The sequence below is a fragment of the Loxodonta africana genome, chromosome 11 (genome assembly GCF_030014295.1).
Source record: "Loxodonta africana isolate mLoxAfr1 chromosome 11, mLoxAfr1.hap2, whole genome shotgun sequence".
Lineage (NCBI taxonomy): Eukaryota > Metazoa > Chordata > Mammalia > Proboscidea > Elephantidae > Loxodonta > Loxodonta africana.
Genome location: NC_087352.1, coordinates 59,272,402 through 59,292,145, shown reverse-complemented (window position 1 = coordinate 59,292,145; position 19,744 = coordinate 59,272,402). Strand labels below are relative to the sequence as shown.

The following is a 19,744-nucleotide window of genomic DNA, read 5'->3' as shown; positions in this document are numbered from 1 at the left end:
CTGCGTGAGAACCATAGGGACAGCCAGGGAGTGGCGAGACCCGGGTTCCAGACCCTTTGGGAGGAAGTGCCATGCCTTAAACACCAGCAAAACGGGGGCAGCTGACCTAGGAGGCCTAGAAAATACCACTGCTGCTAGTATCTTTTCCATTTTTCTTTTTCAAATACAATGTTCAGACCCCCCGAGTGGGGCAGGTGGGCCTGACGGGAGAGGGGTGGACAAGGACCAGCCTAGTTGTTGGCTTCAGACATGGAGGCCACGTGGTTAAGGCCGGCGAGCCCGGGGAGGCCAGCCAAGCCCGCGGCCCACGGGTCGGGCAGCGGGAAGTAGGGCCGCGCCGCAGCCACGTTCTCGGCCAGCGCGAAGGCCAAGAGGCCCCCCGCGTTCCTCTCGGCCTCCAGCTGGGCGCGCCCGAACAGCTTCATCTGCGTCTCCTCGAACTGCCGCTCGAGCTCGTGCAGGCTCAGGGCGCCCTTGGGCGCCGCCAGGAAGTGCTTGGCGGGGCTGGGGCCCGGCAGGCACACGGTGGCCCCACCCAGGTGGCCGCCCATCTCGCCCAGCGCGGGCGGCATCACGAAGGCCGCCTTGTCGGGGGCCGGGCCTCCGGGCCCGAAGAGCAGGCTGGCAGCCCTCCAGGCGGCGGGCTTGCGGCCGCGCCGGGGCCGCGCCATGCGGCAGCTCTGGCGCTTGATGTGGCGGTGCAGGTGGTCGGAACGGGTGAAGCTCTTGTAGCAGAACTCGCACTGGTAGGGCCGCACGCCCGTGTGGATACGCATGTGGTTCTTGAGGTCGTAATTGTGCACGAACTTGGCGTTACAGTGGATGCACAGGTAGGGCCGCTCCCCGGTGTGCTTCCGCATGTGGATCTTCAGCTTGTCTTGCCTGCAATGCAGAGCCCGGAGTCAGTCCCGCCTGAATACCCGGAGCCGCTCCCACTTCTCTGCTCCCCCCACCTCTAGATCCAGCTGGGGCTCCATCCTACCACGGGGTCAAACCCCGAGAATAGGCTCTACCTGCCACTGCTGCCCTGCCCCAAACAGGTGTGGCTGCTCATCTGGTTAGCGGGCTGGAGATGGAGGGGGGTCAAGAAGGAGCAGTGTCCTGAAAGGCCTCCTCCATCCCAGAGCTCCTTTTAGGCACGGCTCAGCATAATGGAAAGGCTCCTTTGTATCAGGGGCCCATCTCACAGAGGGGAAAACAGACTGGCTGGGGGCCCACATCCCCCCAGTCCACCCTCTGAGGGTGCAGAGCTCTCCTGATACTGGATTGCACTTTAACCTCCGGCCCACACTCTCCTGAGCTACCCTGTGCTCCTGCCCAAAGCCCCTGGTCCCATCCCAGCCCCTGGTCCCATCCCAGCCCCTGGGCTGCTGAGCCCTGTCTGTCCTCAGCATTAATCTGGGTGAGCAGAGAGGCCCGGCTGCACCTTGCTGGAGTCTCCTGAACTGTGGTTTCTCATCCTAAGCCCTGGGCTCTCCTCTTTGTCTGCAAACAATCTCAGGGTTAACAAAAGATCCAGGTGCAGCAAGAATGCAGCCTAATCTAGGGGAAAGCTTTTCAGAGTGTAAGCGGCATTATTCAGAGGCAAGGTATGGGGTAGGGGTGGGGTCCCACTGGGGGTCTGGGAGCCCCTGCTCCAGCTGCAGACCCACCACTAACTTGCTGGGTGTCCTCAGGAAAGTTATTAACCTCTCTGTGCAGAGCTGAACCTAGGGCCAGACATCAATTTTCATTGTCCAGGTCTGGTGGAGAGAATCCAGTTTGTTTCAGTCAGATTCAACATACCTCCTGGGGGGCTTGAAAGGAAAACTGAAATCATAGGGTTGTTTTTTTAGACCGAGAGCTGGGTAAAAGAATTCCAGGCTGTTCTCCTCTCATTCTGCCATTCTGCAGCTTTCCCCAACCCACCTCACAGGCGGGGAAGCTCTTTGTCCAGACCCCATCTCCTCCCCGAAGGTGGGCTTGGTGGAGGGGAGCATCTGGCTTGTAATTTTAGGCTCGGATTTGAGGTCAGAGCAGATGTGGAGTCCAGGCGTCCTCCCTAAAATGCCCGGCCAGATTTATACTTCATTCAACATAAAATCCAGGACGGCAGGGTCTGGGGCTCCTGGTGTCCCCTGGCCACTAGAGGTCTCACTGGCTCTCATTTTTGGGAATGGTTCCTTATGGGCAGGGCACGGAAAAGAATGTGGACACTGGCAGGGGCCAGGGGAGTGGACCAGAGAGGACAGATTAATCCCTTAATCCCTCCCACTTGTGCTCACAGGCCTGGGTGGTGGGTGGGATGGGTAAGGAGGAACAGGGCGGATGCTACCCCCAGAAGCTGGGTAGTGTTTTCCATACCCCAGTCCCTGTCCTTCCCACCACCTGCCCCCAGGTTGCAGCATAGGACCCTGCTGTGATATTCATCCCCCAGCCCGCTCCGCCATGTATCAGTAACCCAGCTTCCACCCAGATGACTGGGTTTTTGAGCAGGAAGGGGCCTCAGAGAGCATTAGGCCGGCGCTGCTCACTGGAGCATGCATCAGAACCATTCTCAGGACTTGACAGATTGCAGGGCCCCACTCCCAGAGGTTTTGCCTCAAAAGGTCTGGGGTGGGGCCTGAGAATTTGCATTTCAAACATGTTGCCGGACACTGCTGGTCTGTGGGCCAGGGCATTGAGAACCACTGTTGTTGGTTTGGAGGCCATCAAGTCAATTCCGACTCACAGTGGCCCCGTGTGTGCAGAGAACTGCTCCATAGGGTTTTCAAGGCTGTGACCTTTCGGAAGCAGATTGCCAGGCCTGTCTTTGGAGGTGTCTCTGGGTGGGTCCAAACTTTCAGCTAGTAGTCGAGTGCATAACCGTTTGTGCCACACTAACCTAGGTTAATCCTTCACTCTGCAGGTGGCAAACAGGCTCAGTGAGGGGAACTTGCCAAGATCACACAGAGGACAGAGGCAGAGCTGGGACTTGAACTCAGACCTGTGGGCTCCCAGCCCAGGCCTCTTTCCTCATCATTGCACTGCCTCCTGTGTAAAAATGTCAGGGGTGGCATGCATGGTGCCATCTGTACCCCAATAACAATGCTGCTTCACAGTCCTGAGGGCTATGTCTTGGGACAAATTCACCCAGGCTCTGATGGAAACGGTGATGCTAGATGGCCTGCTGGCCTTACTCACTGCTGTGTGACTTCCTCCCTCACCAGAGCCTGGCAGAGTCCTCAGTGGGACTTTGAATATATCACTTCATCTAACCCTTCCCATAACCTTATGAGGTAGACTTTTAAAAATCACTATTACACATAATTAACATTATTGACTTTCAGCATCACTCTCAAATAATGGACAATGCAAATATTAAATCTTCATTGTCAAAAAAACCCAAACCATTGCTGTTGATTTCAACCCATGGCGACCCCAAGCGTTTCCGAGTAGAATTGTGTTCTATAAGGGTTTTCAATGGCTGTAATGTTATGCAAGTAGATCACCAGGCCTTTCTTCCATGGTGCTGCTGGGTGGATTTGAACTGCCAACCTTTCGGTTAGTAGTTGAGCGCATACGATTTGTGCCACCCGCGCACCTTCTTCAATGTCAAAGACCTACTATAAATACCCACAACTTCTCATTTTTCATCCCAGCATCTAAAATAAAGTACATTTAAGTGGTGATCAGCTCAGCTGTAGAAGAAGTGTGAGAAAATGACAGTAACTTCCTTTTCCTGAGCTCCTACTATGGGCTGGTGCATACACTATTTCAACTACCCTGAAAGGTCTTCACTTTGACAACGAGAGAGCAGGAGGCTCAAAGAAGTGAAGCAGCTTCCCCAAAGGATCCAGCTGGTGAGGGGCAAAGGGACCTGAGGGTTATCTGGGGCATAGTTTGCTTGCAAGCTGTTCTGGGGAGTAGATGGGGTGGATTTGCACACTGGGGACTCCCAGCTTGTGGCCTGTAAGGGCTGTTTCAGAAAGTACAGGCCAGAACAGTCACAATGGGGCTCCCATAGCCAGTGTTCCATCTCTGGGGCCAATGGCTGGGGCATGCCTGTGGAGGAGCTCAGCCCTTGAAAGAGCTGTCTTTTCTAATGGAGACTTTTCATGGGAGCGGAGGCAGGGGTCCAGTGGGTAAAGCTCATGATAAGTTAGTCCTGAAAGAACTTTGGAGATCATCTAGCTTCCTAGGAGCACATTAGCACACTCTGATTCATCTTTCGAGTCACTGGGGCCCAGGAACTTGCATTATCAGCAGTAAACGTCCCAGGGCCTTGAAAATACTGATCTAATCCAGTTCCTTCACTTTAAAGAAAACCAAGAAGCAGAGAGGGAGTAGCTTTCTCAGGTCACTCAGTCTCCTTGTTTATGGGATGACCTTTCCTTGTGTATTTAATGCCCGTGTGCATTGGCTGAGCTGGGTGCTGTGCCAGGCACACTCCAAGAACTGGATCCAATTCCTTAGCTGCCCTGGGGCTCAGTTTTCTGACCTGTGAAGTGGGGGCTGGGCTGCACAATTTTGACCTCAGATGTTCTGTGGGAGTTTGCATCTGGGTGATCAGTTTATACTGAGTCAGCCCACTTTGGCTAGAAGTTATTGTTGTTAGGTGCCACTGAGTTGGCTCCAACTCATAGCAACCTTACATACAACACAATGAAACGTTGCCCAGTCCTGCGCCATGCTCACAATGGCTGGTATCTTTGAGCCCATTGTTGCAGCTACTGCGCCGATCCATCTCATTAAGGGTTTTGCTTTATTTCACTGACCCTTTACTGTACCAAACATGATGTCCTTTTCTAGTGATTGGTCTTGTGGCTTCATATAGCACAGCTTTTCTAACCTTGCTCCTTTACCAATCCGATCGGCTTGTTTGTAGAGGCAGCATGTGTTTGGTTGGAGTTTCTTCCACTCTGAATCTCAGAAGCTGAGCTCTTAGTCATGTCCCGTCAGGAATGGAGGTCTGGGGATCCTACTTAAAATCTCTTGAGGCTTCCTCTGCCCCACGGCATATGTGCTCACTTATACCTTAGCCTGTTGTTTATAAGCTCAGCCCCATGGACTCTGCCAGCCTCACCAGCAGTACTGTGCCCACACCCCACATGGATGCTGCTGCTCCCCCACCAGGCCTCTGGTTGACTTTACATCTTTGACCACCGGCCAGTGTGATCAGGACTGCCAGCCTCCCTAGGGCAGAGTCACCACGTTATAAGACGGATGTCAGCAGGCCCTGGCTCTATCCCCTCCTGTGCATGGCTGATGTTTGGACACCAATGCCCCATCCTTAGGGCCACAATAGAAGCCCAAGCCCGATGCCAGGTGCGGACTCGTCCCTTCCCAGCTGTGAGCCCCCCTCCAGCCCTTGTCCTCCTGCACACAACTCCTCTTCTCTGTGCTTACTCTCCCAATATGCCCTGCCTGAAAGGCCTCCCATTCAAAATCCCCACAACTCTCAAGGTCAAACTCAAGGGTGGTTCTCTGCCAGCCCTCCCTTGTCTAGCAGGTCTCATCCTCTGCCCTGACCTTGCAGACTACCTGTGACCTGAAGACTGTACCTCAAGGCAGGTCTCCCAAGTGTCAAGAAGGGAGCCATAGAAGATGAGCTGCGAGCATTCTCTTCTCCTGTCCCCAGTGGCCCCATAGGCGTCAGTAGGGATGAACTACCCAATAAGCAAGATACCCACAGGCTTCCTTACTCTCTGTAGTACAAAATTTCACCTGTTTTTCAAGGATGTGGTGAAACCCATGTGAAATTATACTCTATGGATTAGTAAGTAAACCCAAGTAAGCCCATGAGTACCTTGCTTACTGGCTAATCCACCCGGAGCGCCAGCAGTGCCCTCCCAGTGGGCTGTGAGCCCTGGGCAGCCATGATCCTACGTCTGCATCGTTAGTGGCCCCTCCTGGGGCTGAAGGGTGCTCCTCCAAGACATGAGCAGTTGTTCTGAGGCTGCCTTGGTGAGGGCTGCTTTTCTTTTCTGTGTGCAGGTGATTTCCAGGACAGGAGCATCAGGTGTGTCATTTCTGTGGCAGGCTCCGGCCCCCACAAGCTACGCCCATGCGTATCTTGCCTACTGGGTAATCCATCCATCCCTGCTGACACCTATGGGGCCGTCGGGGGCAGGAGAAGAGGATGCTGGCAGCTCGTGTTCTGTGGCTCCCTCCTTGACGTACAGCATTCAGGTCATAGGTAGTCTGCAAGGTCAGGACAGGGTATGAGACCTGGTAGACAAGGTCCACAGAGGTGCTGCCCCGCCCCGGCTCTGCAACCCCGTCTTGTTAGGCGTAGGCAGCGAGATGGTGTGGGAGGCAGCATCTTCATGGGGAAGGAGGCAATGATGGCCACTGGGTGCAGAAAAGGAACCTAGGATCATGGACATTCTTCTCAAACTGATCTTTCCCATGAATCAGGTGCTTTTGGGGTATCAGGCAGGCACTTTGCTGAGGCCTTTAATCCCTCACCTCACTGAATCCAATGAAGCTGCGTTACCATTATTCTCATGAGGAAACAGGCAAATAGAAGGGGAGGAATGCATTCACAGCTTACCTTATTGTGGGTGATCTAAGAATGGAGTCATAAAGCTGGGAGCAATTAGGGAACACCTCCTCCAACCCCCCCATAATACACATGGGTAAACTAAGGCCCAGAGAGGGGAGGAGACTTGGCCAAGGCCACACAGCTAGTTTGTGGTAGAACCAGGTGCTGAAACTGGGCCTCCTGATTACCACACCAGCACTCCTTGCAAAGTGGTACTATCTGCTGAGAGATTTCATCCCTGTATCCATTCATTCGGCAGCATTTACTGAGTGCCAGGTGCTCCTCCAGCCTTATGCAGCATGTGGCCCAGCAGGACTGAGAAGCTCTCTAGCACAGAAGCTGCCCCGCACTTTTGTATTCTGTCTGTTGCCCCATACTGCACATGGATGCTCGTGGCATATTTGTTGACTGACTGACCCCTGATCAGTGGGGCAAATTCTCAGAATGCCCCAACTCCAGAACCACTCCTCCTTTGTGGCCCTGGGTTCCCTGCCTGCCATGTCATTCTGAGACCAGCCAAGTCACAGGCATGCAAGCCTTGTCTGCATTCTCCCTTCCCGTGCAGAGATCTCATCTTCGGGAAAGCTGTGCAAATCCTCATGAACTCATTCCTGAGTGAGAGGAAAGGCCCCAGGGGCTCAGCCAGAGGTCGCCTGCCCTCCGTCCATAAAAGCTCCTGATCAGAATAATGCTTCCCAGACTTCCACCCAGACTTCTTGGTGACCTGATGGTCTGAGACAAACTCTCTTCCTGCTGCCACTGCTAATGACATTACATTATTGTAATAAGGTTCCCAGAGTTGCCAGGAGTGGGAGGTCTAAAAAAAAAAAAATAAAGGGAGAAAGGCTGGGGCTGCTGGCCTTGCCCGGAGAGCAGCCAGCCGTCGGGATGGACGGCGTGATCAGCATTTGGCTGGCACTGAAAGGAGGGTGCTGGAGACGAAGAGTCGTGGCCTTTTTGGATGTTGGTGGGGGACTAGGCGGAAACTGGTGGAATCATGGCTGATTAGAGTGACTTTGTAGGGTGCAGAGGTTGTCCCCTCTGCCCCAGGAGGGTGTGTCCTCTGTTGTCTGGGTGGGGAGCAGGCTGGTCTCTTCTCCAGTCTTGTGATTTCTGGCCTTCACTACTCATCCCACCTCTGGGGGCCAAGCTCCTCAGTGAGCTGGGCTGCAGCTGGGACCCAGGGTCTCTGGGCAGGAAGATGCACAGCTGTTCTCTCTTGGAGCCTCCCAGAAGGCCTGGGCGAGTCAGGATGCCAATCCCTGCTGCCTGTAGTCCAGGACCAGTGTGGTGGGAGTAGGAAGAGGAAGCCTCTGAGGCCTGGGCCCTGGTTGCAGGGATAGCTGGGACTGGGGCAACAAGGAGCAAGGGGCCGCTTGGGATGTGGGTGGGCAAGTAGAGAGAGGACAGATGCCTTCTTGTCTTCCCCGGGCCACATGCGCTCTGCTCAAGGCTGGTCCTCTGAAGAACCCTCCAGTTCTTACCTCTGGTCCCTGGTTCCCAGACTTCCTGGGAATAGAAGGCCAAAGACCTGGATGAGGAAGGCCTGGGGTAATCCTGGTTCCACGTTCCCCCTGCCCTATGTCTGAGGGCTGTTTCTCTCAAGTCAGAGTTCACAGGGCCAGTTTGGGCAGGAGCTGCTTTTTGCAGCCAGCACAGGCGGAGGACTCTGAGCGCAAGCGATTAGGGAGTGACCAGAGCTAGGAGAGGACAGTGTGGGGCCAAACAAACAGTCTGGTAAAGCCTTTCAGGCCCAGCCTGGGGCTCTTGGAGTGTTTCACACCTGGATAGATCAGTGGTGGGACAACTGGTGGGACCAGTGGAAATTTGGAGCAGACTCTGTGACTTTCTGACACCAAACGAGTAGATAGCACCGTTTTGAGGGAGGCCTCAGTCCCTGCTCTTGGAGACCCGTGGAATGAAAGCAGCAGGCAGAGCCTTAGGGGTGAAAGGGGCTCTGTAAGAAGGACCCCCACGACTCTTCCTAGTGGTGTGGCTGCTGAATCATCAGGAATGATGTCCCCTGGGTACTGGCATCTCAGGCTGAAATCACTTGTTTGTTTGTGGGCCTGAGGGTAGAGACCCCACGGGTTCCACACAGTTGGGTCCTAGTAACTCGGGGTCTGGGCCAAAAGGCCACTTTGGAGGGGAACGGCAGGCCCTCCAGCATTCCATGGGAGGGATGGGAGGTGGGGATCAAGTGACCTAAGCTCTTCCCAGCTCCAAGGAGGGAGAAAACGAGGCCTTACCTGAGAGCAGACACTTAGCTGCCATTAAGGAAGGACTTGGACTCCAGAAGGAAACTCAGGCTGGAAAGTAGTGCCCAAGAGGACTGAGGGTACCTCTCTCTACCTGGGGTCCCTCTCAGGCTTCTGGGGGGGTGGGAGGGGCACTGAGGGGCCTGGCCTCAGGGAGTGAGATGATCTGGGAATTTCAAGTCCAAGAGGCAGCCTCCACTGCTTTGAGTGGCTGCTGAAATGCCTCCAGCGGGGAAGCTGGGAGAATGGTGTGGATCCCAGTGGGAGGTGGCGTGGAGGATGTAGCCACAAAGAAGGCGCCATGGCAAAGCTGCACAGGGCTTTGTGCAGAGAGAATTACAGGGAAACCTGGGTAGGCCAGGGCTGGGGCTCTCTGAGGACCTGAAAGATCTTGCAGACAGTTCCAGGGAGGGGGCAGGGAGCAAGGACTGAGTGAACCTGCAGAGTATGACAAGGGGAAGGGGAAGGGGGTAGACTCAGCACAGAGGGCCCACAGGCCACAGTGAGAAATAAGGTCCCTCATGGGAGGTAGGCCAGGAAAAGTCTCCCCTGGGAGTGCCTCTGCTACTGGGAAGGGGAGGGCCCAAGAGCCTTCCTGATCTTGTGGAGGGTCAGGGCCCGGAGGGAACAGAGGGAGGGGAAGTGCTGGTGGAGGCTGAGTTGGAGTTTCAGCTGGAGACAGGCCCCGCCCAGATGTCTGTCGTTCTGTCAGCAGCAGGAGTGAATCGGAGGGAGGGCAGGACAGATGGCTGGCTGGCCAGACAAATACCCACAGCTGCCTGGAGGGGGTGGTGAGTGTGCAGATAAAGAAGTCACCCCAAGTGATTGCCAGGAATGTACAGGGAGGGAGGGTTCTGGAATGTAACTCTCCTATGCTGCACAGCTTTGTTGTTGTTAGTTGCTATTGTGTCAAACACCATATGACAGTATAATTGCCTCATAGTGTTTTCCAGGCTGTAATCTTTATGGGAGCAGACTTCCAGGTCTTTCTCCCTCAGAGCAGCTGGTGGGTTCGAACCACCAACCTTTCAGTTAGCAGCCCAGTGCCTAACTGTTGGGCCACCAAGGTGCTCTCCCTCTCTATATATTGCTGTCCAAACCAGGCGGCCTCCTCAGAGAATGTACTAGTGTTGGGAGGGTTAACAGGGTGTCTGCAGTGACTGACTAGGTTGAAAACTTTCCCTGGGGAAGGCAGGGCCCACAGACTGCCTAGACTTGTGTGGCCCTCACAGAGGGTGCTGTGTGGAAAGGGTGTTGACCCCTGACAGGACGGGAGAGAAGGGGAGAGAAGGAACCTGGGGGCTCACTGTGTGGTCCCCTGAGATACACATCCCCTTGAAGTTACAGAGCTGAGGCTCCCCTGCAGGGAGAGGTGTTCCCACCGTCAGTCACCTGTGGAGACTGGAAAATGAGGGCAAAGGGCCCTGGGCTGGTGGGAGAGGGCACTCTGGGCTGATCTGGCCTCTTGCACTCTTGATCTGGCCTGAGAAAAGCCTTCCGTCTTTGAAGCCATTTCCAGGGGGCGGGGTGCTGCCGGCTGCCAAGAAGCCCCAGGCTGAAGAAGAGTGACCTGAAGGTCAAGTATGGATTGTTTCCTTACACGTTGTGTACCTCTTCCTGGCTTCCCATGCCTTTGTTGAGCCCTTGTTTAGTGGTTCTAGTCTGGCCCTGTGGGGCTAAGTGAATTGAGAAGGATGGGTAGTTGCCTCATGCTGCAGGAAACTGAGGGCCGGTGACTCTTAGGGACGCTGGGTCCAGTGGTTCTAACGAGGTAACAGGAGCAGACCACCCTGTGGTCAGCAGTGCCAGGCAGCGGAGCCAATCTCAGGTCACCTCAAAAAATAAGGGACCACACCTTGGGTATTTGGGATGCTGTCCCCTCTGCCCCAGGATTCTCCCTCCATTGTCACCTCGAAGGATCTGGGGAGAGTCTCCTGAGGGTTTCTCTCAGAGAAGTAGCTGTGAGGGGAGACCCCAGGACCCCCTGTGAAAGGATGAGTGTTGCTCTTCAATGGCATCACCAGCAGAGTCTTCAGAGCTATTTTAGCAATGCCACTGTCGCCTGAAGATTCTGCAGAAACTCTTCTCTGGCAACTTCAGATAGAATTTTCAAGTCACCCAGGAGAGCAGGTCTTATTACTTTACAGAACTCATCTTGTTTTCTCCCTGAAAGCAGGGTCCCTGGTTTGATGCCTAACCTGATTCAAAACATTTCGCTCCATCCTCAAAGGCCAGAGCTGGGGGCCCATGGAGCAGAATCAGAAGAGCATGCCCACAGCAATTCCCAAAGGGGAGTTCCCACGAGGATGTAGTATGCTGCGGTGTCGTAGAACACGGGGGGTCTCTCAAAGTGGACTGTTGAACAGGGACAGGGGCAGTGTGGGGAAGGACCTAGTCTAGTACGTCAGGGTCATGGGGCAGGGATCTGCCAGGCTTTGTCCACATCCACACACTGAAATGACCAAACCTGATCGCAGGCCACTCACCCGGAACTTTCCGCACTATGAACATGACTGAGAACGAGTCTCACGCCAGTGATCACCAATGTGCCAATGACCATGATTCCCTTAAATGATGCCTAACAAAACCTAGGAGTGGACAAACCTGGCCCCACATCATTCCATAAGTCAGTTTTGACTACTGTGTGGAGATGGTACATAACACATGTTTGCTGAATGGGATGGAGTCTATAAAAGATAATGGAGCCCTGGTGGCTCGGCTGCTAACTGAAAGGCCAGTGCTTTGAACCCACCAGCTGATCCATAGGAGAAGATGTGGCAATCTGCTTCCACAAAGATTACAACCTTGGAAACTCTATGGGGCAGTTCTACTCTGTCCTATACAGTCACTATGAGTCAGAACTGACTTGATGACAATGGCTCCTATGAAGGATGAAAGGTTTGTAATGTATTGATTTCAGCACTTTTTATAACAGCATAAAGTTAACTCTCTTCCTAACATGGAGCGCCAAAGGGAGAACATAAAAGAAGGCCCATCTTTCAGGTCTGACCCTGAAAATGATTGAAAGGGCCTTCACGGGGTCTCGACAGTCCCCCTGATCACAAGTTTTGCTATCACACATGGACTGGGGTTCAAGTCCCAACTCTGCCACTTACCAGCTGTACTTACTAGTGGCCAAGCAGCCACTAGGAGACCCAGGTGGCTTATCTGTAAACAAAGTTGATAATATGGCCCATCTTTCCAGGTGAGAGTGAATGTATGAAACACATTAGGACAGCCCCTGGGGTGCAGAACCTCCTTAATAAAGGGTAGCTGCGCTACTTCAAGGAGCCCTAGTGGTACACTGGTTGAAGCACTCAACTTCTAACTGAAAGTTCAGTAGTTTGAACCCATTGTCCTAGAAAGATGTGGCAGTTTGCTCTTGTAAAGGAGGAAATAGCCTTAGAAACCCTATGGGGCAGTTCTACTCTGTCCTGTAGGGTTGCTATGACTCCGAATAGACTCGATGGCAAAAGGTTTGGTTTTGGTTGCTGCTACTCTGAATAAAATAAAGGGGCTACACTCCACTGGGGATCTTCAAACTGGGTTCCACGGACCCCTGGGTTTACCGTGGGTAAATGGGGAGAAGGCCCTTTACTGGTGTCTTAACCAAAAGAGCTTTACTCTTACGTGTTTTATATCTTGGGGTTCCATCTAATATTGTGTTTGAAAAAGTATTTTAGCTCCTAAATAGAGTGTGAAAATCACTGCACCAGGTAGCACCTAGCAGCCCTCTAGCAATGAACTTGTGTGTCCAGGATCCAGGCAGGCCCCCGACTGGTCTCCCTCCCTGTCCCGACCCTCCTTGCCCCTCTCCCAGCACCCCGCCACCCCATGCGCACCTGGTGAAGCGGACCTCACAGATGTTGCACATGTATGGCTTCTCCCCGGTGTGGGTCCTCATATGCCGCGGCAGTTTCCCGGCCCCCATGATGACTTTGTGGCAGATGGGGCACTGCTGAGAGGCCTTGGGCTTCAGCTTGCGCTCCTCCACCAGTGGCCAGGGGGGGAAAAGGCCCCCCAGGTGGGTGGCACTCAGGAAGTTGAGATAGGCACCATAGTCATTCTCTGCCTTGATGGGGCCCAGCGGCCCCCCAGGAAGGTCTGGGAACATGTCCTTGAAGAAGTCGTTAGGGAACGGTGGGGGCGGGGGTGGGGGCAGCTCCTCCTTCTCTTCCTCCTTGATCTTCCGGTTCTTGATGACCAGGTCCAGGGGCCCATTGTCCATAGGCTGCTCAGGCAGCTGGGCGAAGGCACCAAAGTCCCCTGGCCAGAGGTGTGGGAAGAAGTCCGGGGAGAATGGAGATAAGGAGGGTCTTCTGTCGGGGATGTTGGCTTTGGGGTACAGGTTCTCCCTCAGCAGGGATTCAATGGAGAAGTCCCGGATCACCCCCAGATGGCCAGGGCTGCCAGCCTGGAAGGAATCAGGAAAGTCCCTGGGTGTGTCTGAATAAGCCTTCTCCGTGAGATGGTCCGTCTTGGAAGGGCTTTGGTGGCAGTTGATGTCCTGGGGGTCTGGCAAGTTCTCTTGGTCAGCGAAATCCTCCGTGTCATCCTCCTCCTCCTCCTCTTCTTCCTCCTCCTCCTCTTCTTCCTCCTCCTCCTCGTCATCTTCGTCATCGTCATCATCCTCCTTGTCGTCCTCCTCGCCCCCATCCCCGCCAGGCTCCATGATCTCCATGCACACATTCACGACGCACTGGATCTCCAGCATCCTGGCAGCATTGAGGATGTGCTTGACGTTGGAGGCGGTGATGGTGAGCGTGGAGGTGTAGGCAAACTCAAGGATGGCGGCCAGCGCCTCGGGCTGCACGAAGTCGATCTCGTAGACATAGGGCTGGCTGGCTAGGGTGCCAGCTGTGAAGAGCTTCTTGAAGTACTTGCTGCAGGCCGCCAGGACGGAGCGGTGGGTACGGTACTCCTGCTCCTGTACCACCAGGAGCACGTCACAGAGGAGGCCATCCTGTCGCTGCTCGTTGAGGCTGCAGAGGACCTCGCTGCTGTGGTTGGGGAAGGGAATGCCGATGAGCTCGTCAATGCCATTGGCCATGATCTCAGCCAGAGCCCTGCTGGGATAAGAGGAAGACTGGGGTCAGAGGTGGACCAGAAGGCCTATTGAGACATACCCAGGCCCGCAGCCCTGACCACCTGGGCTGATCCGGGATTTCTCCATCAAATCTCTGCTGAGGGAGAACCTGTACCCCAAAGCCAACATCCTCGACAGGAAGCCAGCTCTGGGACTCTGGACCACGCAGCCAGACCACCCCTGCTTCTTCTTACCTCTGGGCCTTTGCTTATGGCTGTTCCCTCCTCCAGAAAGCTGGCCCTCCTGCCTTTCAGCTTTTCCAAATCTCACCCATGATTCAGAAGCTGGCTTGAAAGTGGGGGGTTTCCCCTTTAACACTGGGCTTTTTTCTCCGGACCCCTGAGACCCTTGGAGCAGCTGACGGCTCCTGGTTAGCAAAGGCTATGGAGGCTTTTCACAGGCTTCCTTCACTGAATTCCACTTTGCTATCATACAATTGTGAATACAACGATGACCAGCCACCTGAAACTCAACTGCTCTGTACTCTGCAGGACTGCGTTCACCACTTAGGAACACAACATCTGTGGACCAAGGAAGAACATTCTCTCAGGGCTTGGTGCTCCTGCTGAGAAAATGCCTTATTTCACAAAGCCTCTGACTCTTCTAACAGGCTAACACTTTGCACTGACTGCCACCAGTTGCCAGTGAGTCAGTCCCAACGCTTGGCGACCCCATGTGTGTCAGAGTGGAATTGTGCTCCACAGGGTTTCTATGTTGGATTTTTCAGAAGAAGACCATCAGGCCTTCCTTCAGAGGTGCCTCTGGGTGGACTTGAACTTCCAACCTTTTGGTTAGCACAGAGTGTATTAATTGTTTGTACCACCCAAGGACTCGGTGTTGGCTTCAAGAAGCCTAAAACCAATGTTGTGGCCCAGTTTTAGCAAGTGAACGGGGACTCGGTGGTATAAGTTTTGCCTGCTAACCTTACTCCTGGCTTCATCTTTGTTGCCTTTCATTTGCAATTTTTGGTTTATTTTTTTAAGTCCTGACATCCTATCGTGAATTTCTGTGAGCCGTTTCATCTATAAGTAAAAAATTTACGTTCAATACTAAATGCAAGTACATTGTTAGTTAATTTCTCCTGTCTGTATTCTGTTACCCTCATGAAAATATAAACCTGTCGGGAGAAGCTCTTTCTGAGATACCTCATCATTATCTGAGTTACATGTGAACTGTGGTCAGTGACAGCCATCAAGGAGAAGCAGGGCAGGCAGAGGACCATCAGGCATCCCCTCCCTTCAGGAAGCTGTAAAAATTTGCCTAAAATTGTTTCCTTAGGAGGAACTCACAGCCCAGGCTAGCATATTCAACCTGGACAAAAATCCACCTCCACTTTTGTGCCAGAACACGTAGGCGCCTTCTGCTTATGGCAAAGCTCGACCGTGGCATAGATGAATCCCAGCAAAGGCCTGGCCCTTAGCCTGGTGCAATTACAGTGAGGGGAAATGAAAAGAAAAACAAAACCCGAAAGCCCCACACCCCAGAGGGAAGGGCGCTCTGGGAATTCCCATACTTCTGTCTTTGAGATGTTTCCTCCTTGGGAAGGCAGGTGTGGGGTGGGAGTTGGGGGGTGGAGTTGACAAGCGCCAGGTCCACAATATGCCACCCGAATGGGGCCTGGAGGCACCAGGGTAGGGGTTGCATTCAAGGTTCTGGGGCTCCTCCTCCCCTCTCCCACCTTTTCCTCTACCCTGGAGTGGCTGCAACAATCCCACTGAGCAACCCCACCAGGTCAGGTCCTCAGGCAGCTTCCCACAGCTAAGGCCTCTCTGCTTTCCTGCCTTCCCCTTTTTAAAAGGGCCAGAGACCCTGTAGACCATGTATTTGGTCCCCAAATATTCACTGGGTTTCTCTCTATGCTAGGCACATAGAGCAAACCAAGAAGATCCCTGCTGTAACAGCGCTTAAACAGGGACATAAAAACTGGGATAAAAACATAGCAAGGTTAACCAAGGAGGACATACAGATGTCAAATAAACTCATTGCCATTGAGGTGATTCTGACTTATGGCGAACCTATAGGAGAGAGTAGAAGGGCCCTGAAGGATTTCTAAGGAGTGGCTCGTGGATTCGAACTGCTGACCTTTTGGTTAGCAGCCTGAACTCTTAACCACTGTACCACCACGGCCCCATAGAGGGCAAATAAACCATTTTATTTTAAAAGATGTTCAACATTATTAAAGCCATTTGGGAAATGCAAATTAAAACCACAATGAGATATTACTACACACCAACTAGAATGACTAAAATAAAAAACAGTGACAACACCAAGTGCTGGTGAGGATGTGGAAAAACTGGATCACTCACACATCACTGGTGAAAATGGAAAACACTTTGGAAGTTTCTTAAAAACCTAATTTTCAACTAGTACACACTGTTGAGCATTTAAATCAGAAAAACGAAAACTTATGACCACATATAACCTGTATATGAATGTTCCCATTTTTTCGTAACAACCAAAATCTGGAAACAACCAGATGCCCTTCAGTGGGTGAATGGTTCAACAGACTGTGCTACTGCCATACCATGGAATATTACTCAGCAATAAAGAGAGGGAAAAAAAAAAGAAAAAAGATTGCTACGTAAAACAACCTGGATGAACCAGAGTGAAAAAAGCCAATCCCCATAGGTTACACATTGTATGACTCCATTTACAGTAGCCCCTGCCCCCCATCCTTAATTTCATTTTTTTGGTTTCAGTTACCCATGGTCAACTGCAGTTGAACATGTTAAATGGAAAATTCCAGAAATAAACAAGTCATAAGTTTTAAATTGCATGCCATTCTGAGAAGCGTGATGAAATCTCACACCATCTGGCCCAGGACTTGAATCATCTCTTTGCCCAGCGTATTCACACTGTATATGATACCTGCCTGCTAGTCACTTAGTAGCCGGCTCAGTTATTGGATCGACTGTTCTTATTTTACTTAATGATGGCCCCCAGTGCAAGGATAGTGATGCTGACAATTCAGACATGCCAACAAGAAGCCGTAAAGTGCTTCCTTGAGGTTGCTAAGATCTACAGTAAGAACGAATCTTCTATCCGTGAAATCGCGAAGAAGGAAAAAGAAATTCATGCTTGTTCTGCTGTCACGCCTCAAACTGTTAATGGCCACAGTGTGTGACAAGTGCTTAGTTAAGATGGAAAAGGTATTAAGACATGATCAGAAAATGTGTTCTGACTGACGGCCAGAAAGCATTGAGCCTGTATGATATCATCTCACATCATCACAAGAAGAAGGGTGAGTACAATACCATAAGATACTTTGTGAGAGACAGAAAGACACATTCATCTAACATTTATTACAGTATATTGTTACAATTATTATATTTTCTTATTAGTTATTGTTGTTAATCTCTAACTATGCCTAGTTTATAAATTAAAATTTACCACAGCTATGTACATATAGGAAAAAACACAGTATATATAGGGTTTGGTACTATCCATGGTTTCAGGCATCCACTGGGGGTTGTGGAATGTATCCCCCGCTGATAAGGGGGGACTACTCTATATGACATTCTTCAGATGATGAAATTATAGAAATGGAGAAAGTGGTTGCCAGGAGTTAAGGAGGGGCAATAGTGAACTGGGTGTAGTTGGAAAAGGGCAACATGAGGGATCTTTGTGATGGTGGTAATGTTCTATAGCTTGACTATATCAATGTCAATACCTGATTGTGATATTGTACTACAGTTTTACAATGTGTTATGGGGGAACTGGGGAAAAGATCCAAGGGGTGTCTATTATTTTTTACAACTGCATGCAAATCTACGGTTGTCTCCAAATAAAAAGTTAAAAAAGGAAACAACCTAAATGTAATAGACGCATGTATGTATCATCTATCAATAGATCCATCCATCCATCTGTCCATCCATCCACCCATCCTCCTTCTCCTCCTCCTCATCTATTATAGCAGCGTCACTAGGAGACCTCAGGCCTGTGTAACCAATAGGACACTGTAGAAATGACGTGTGACTTCTGAGACTAGGTCAGAGAAGACCTCGTTGATGTAGCCTTACTCTCTCTTGAATCCCTCATTCTGGGGGAAGCTAGTTGCCATGTTGTGAGGACACTCAAGAAGCCTCCTGCAGGGATGTGCATGGTGAGGAACTGAGGACTCCAGCTAACAGCCCTGAGAGTGAGCTACCTTGAGAGTGGACCCTCCAATCCCAGGCAAGCCTTCAGATGATAACCATTGCAGCTGATATCTTGGCTGTGACCTTAAGGAAGACTCTGAACCAGAGCCACTCACTTAAGCTGCTCCCAAATTCCTGACCCACAAAAATTGTGAGATAGTAAATGTTTATGGTGGTTTTAAGGTGCTAAATTTTAGGGGCATTTGTTATGCAGCAATAGATAACTAATACAGGGGCACTATTCATTTCATAGACATGATAGATTTGTTATATTTATTGTGGCATTTTTCTGGCAGAGGGCAGTTAAATGCATCAGTCTAACAAAATCAGTATAGTACAACAATTTTTCGATAGGAAGTAAAATATATTGAGGAAGTGGCACTTTTTTCTAATTCTCACAAAGCCACCCTATGAGCAGCAAGAGTTCTGACCCTTAGAGGGGCCTTCTTGCTGAAAAGACTATAAATGAAATGACCCTCAGACCATTAAGTAAAAAGCCAAAGGCAGTAAAACCCCAGGAAATTAGTTGTTTGAGGAGAGCCAAGTTTTCTTGCTTGCTAAGGGTATATTCCTTTAAAGACAACTAAACCAGAAAACCCAAACCCATTCCTGTTAATTCTGACGCATGGCAACCCTATGTGTTACGGAGTAGAACTGCTCCACAGGGTGTTTTTTTTTTTTTTTTAATTGTGCTTTCGGCGAAAGTTTACAGTTCAAGTTAGTTTCTCATTTAAAAGATTTATACACATATTGTTTTGTGGCATCAGATGCAATCCCTGCAATGTGACAGCACTGTCCCCCTTTCCATCCCGGGATCCCCACGTCCATTCATCTGTTTTTCCTGTTCCTTCCTGCTTTCTCGTCTTGCTTTTTGCTCCATAGGGTTTTCCTGGCTGTAATCTTTAAGGAAGCAGGTTGCTAGGCCTTTCTTCTGCAGTGCTGCTGGATGGGTTCACCTACCGACCCTTAAGGTTTGCAGGCAAGCGCAGCCATCTGCACCACCCAGGGACCTCAAAACTGTTTTAAAATGCTTTTCAGGCAAAATCACCACACTTTTCTTGAGCTCTTCCCTTTTTTACTAAATGGAGGAGACAGAGCCTATCAGACCATGTGTCGGTGGTCAGTGTCTGACTGTGCAGCAATCGCATCTCAGGGCACCGAGGAAAGGAGCACTTGGCCCTACGCCAAACGTCCCACTTCCTGGGTTTTTGGTGGAACGTCAACTGGGGTGTCGGAATCAGGGAACAATAGCTGTGTGTCTCTGGGAGGCCCCTTTGCCTCTGTGGGCTTCTATTTCCTCATTATGAAAAGGCGAGGTGATAACAACCATTTTATCAGCCGGTTTTGAGACTTATAACTCCTGTCATGACCTTGAGGAGCTAGAAGCACAAGGTGGGTCTGGTGATGCAGAGGGAGCCCCAGGCTGGGTGACTCTGGACTTAAGACTTCTGGCTGCGCCTTGGTGTGTAGCCGCTGATCCATTCCTGGAGGAGCGGATGTTACTGCGGTAGCTCGGGGCTCGGGTTGTTTTTCCAGGCAGGACACTAACTGCAGGGGTGAGTGGCGGTCAGAGGTGGTAGCTGCCACTTGCTGTTTCATTGTCTCCTGGGGAAGAAGTGCCCCACCCTGCACTCTGGGAGCGTCCCTGGTGACCCTAAGATTCCCATGCCCTGGGGGCAGTGAACAGCACTGTCTCAAAAGGGATGCCATGGGTCCTCCATCCCCACCCCTCCCATTGCCCAAGCTGTCTCCAAGAATA

General features: G+C 51.6%; 1 protein-coding gene across 1 annotated transcript; it reads right to left on the bottom strand.

Annotated features, from left to right (window-relative positions):
• Positions 1-230: 230 nt before the first annotated feature.
• ZBTB7C (zinc finger and BTB domain containing 7C) lies at positions 231-14,109 on the bottom strand. Its single transcript, XM_064293460.1, has 2 exons — positions 12,606-14,109; positions 231-882 (listed from the first exon to the last, which is right to left on the bottom strand). Exons 1-2 carry the CDS (start codon positions 13,811-13,813, stop codon positions 231-233), a joined length of 1,860 nt encoding a protein of 619 aa, XP_064149530.1. The 5' UTR covers positions 13,814-14,109.
• Positions 14,110-19,744: the final 5,635 nt, after the last annotated feature.

Excerpts from the sequence above, each read along its gene's own strand:
- ZBTB7C (XM_064293460.1), bottom strand. The coding sequence starts at position 13,813 with ATGGCCAATGGCATTGACGAGCTCATCGGCATTCCCTTCCCCAACCAC. Across the intron at positions 883-12,605 it reads TGTGAGGTCCGCTTCACCAG|GCAAGACAAGCTGAAGATCC; the intron begins GTGCGCATGGGG and ends TCTGCATTGCAG.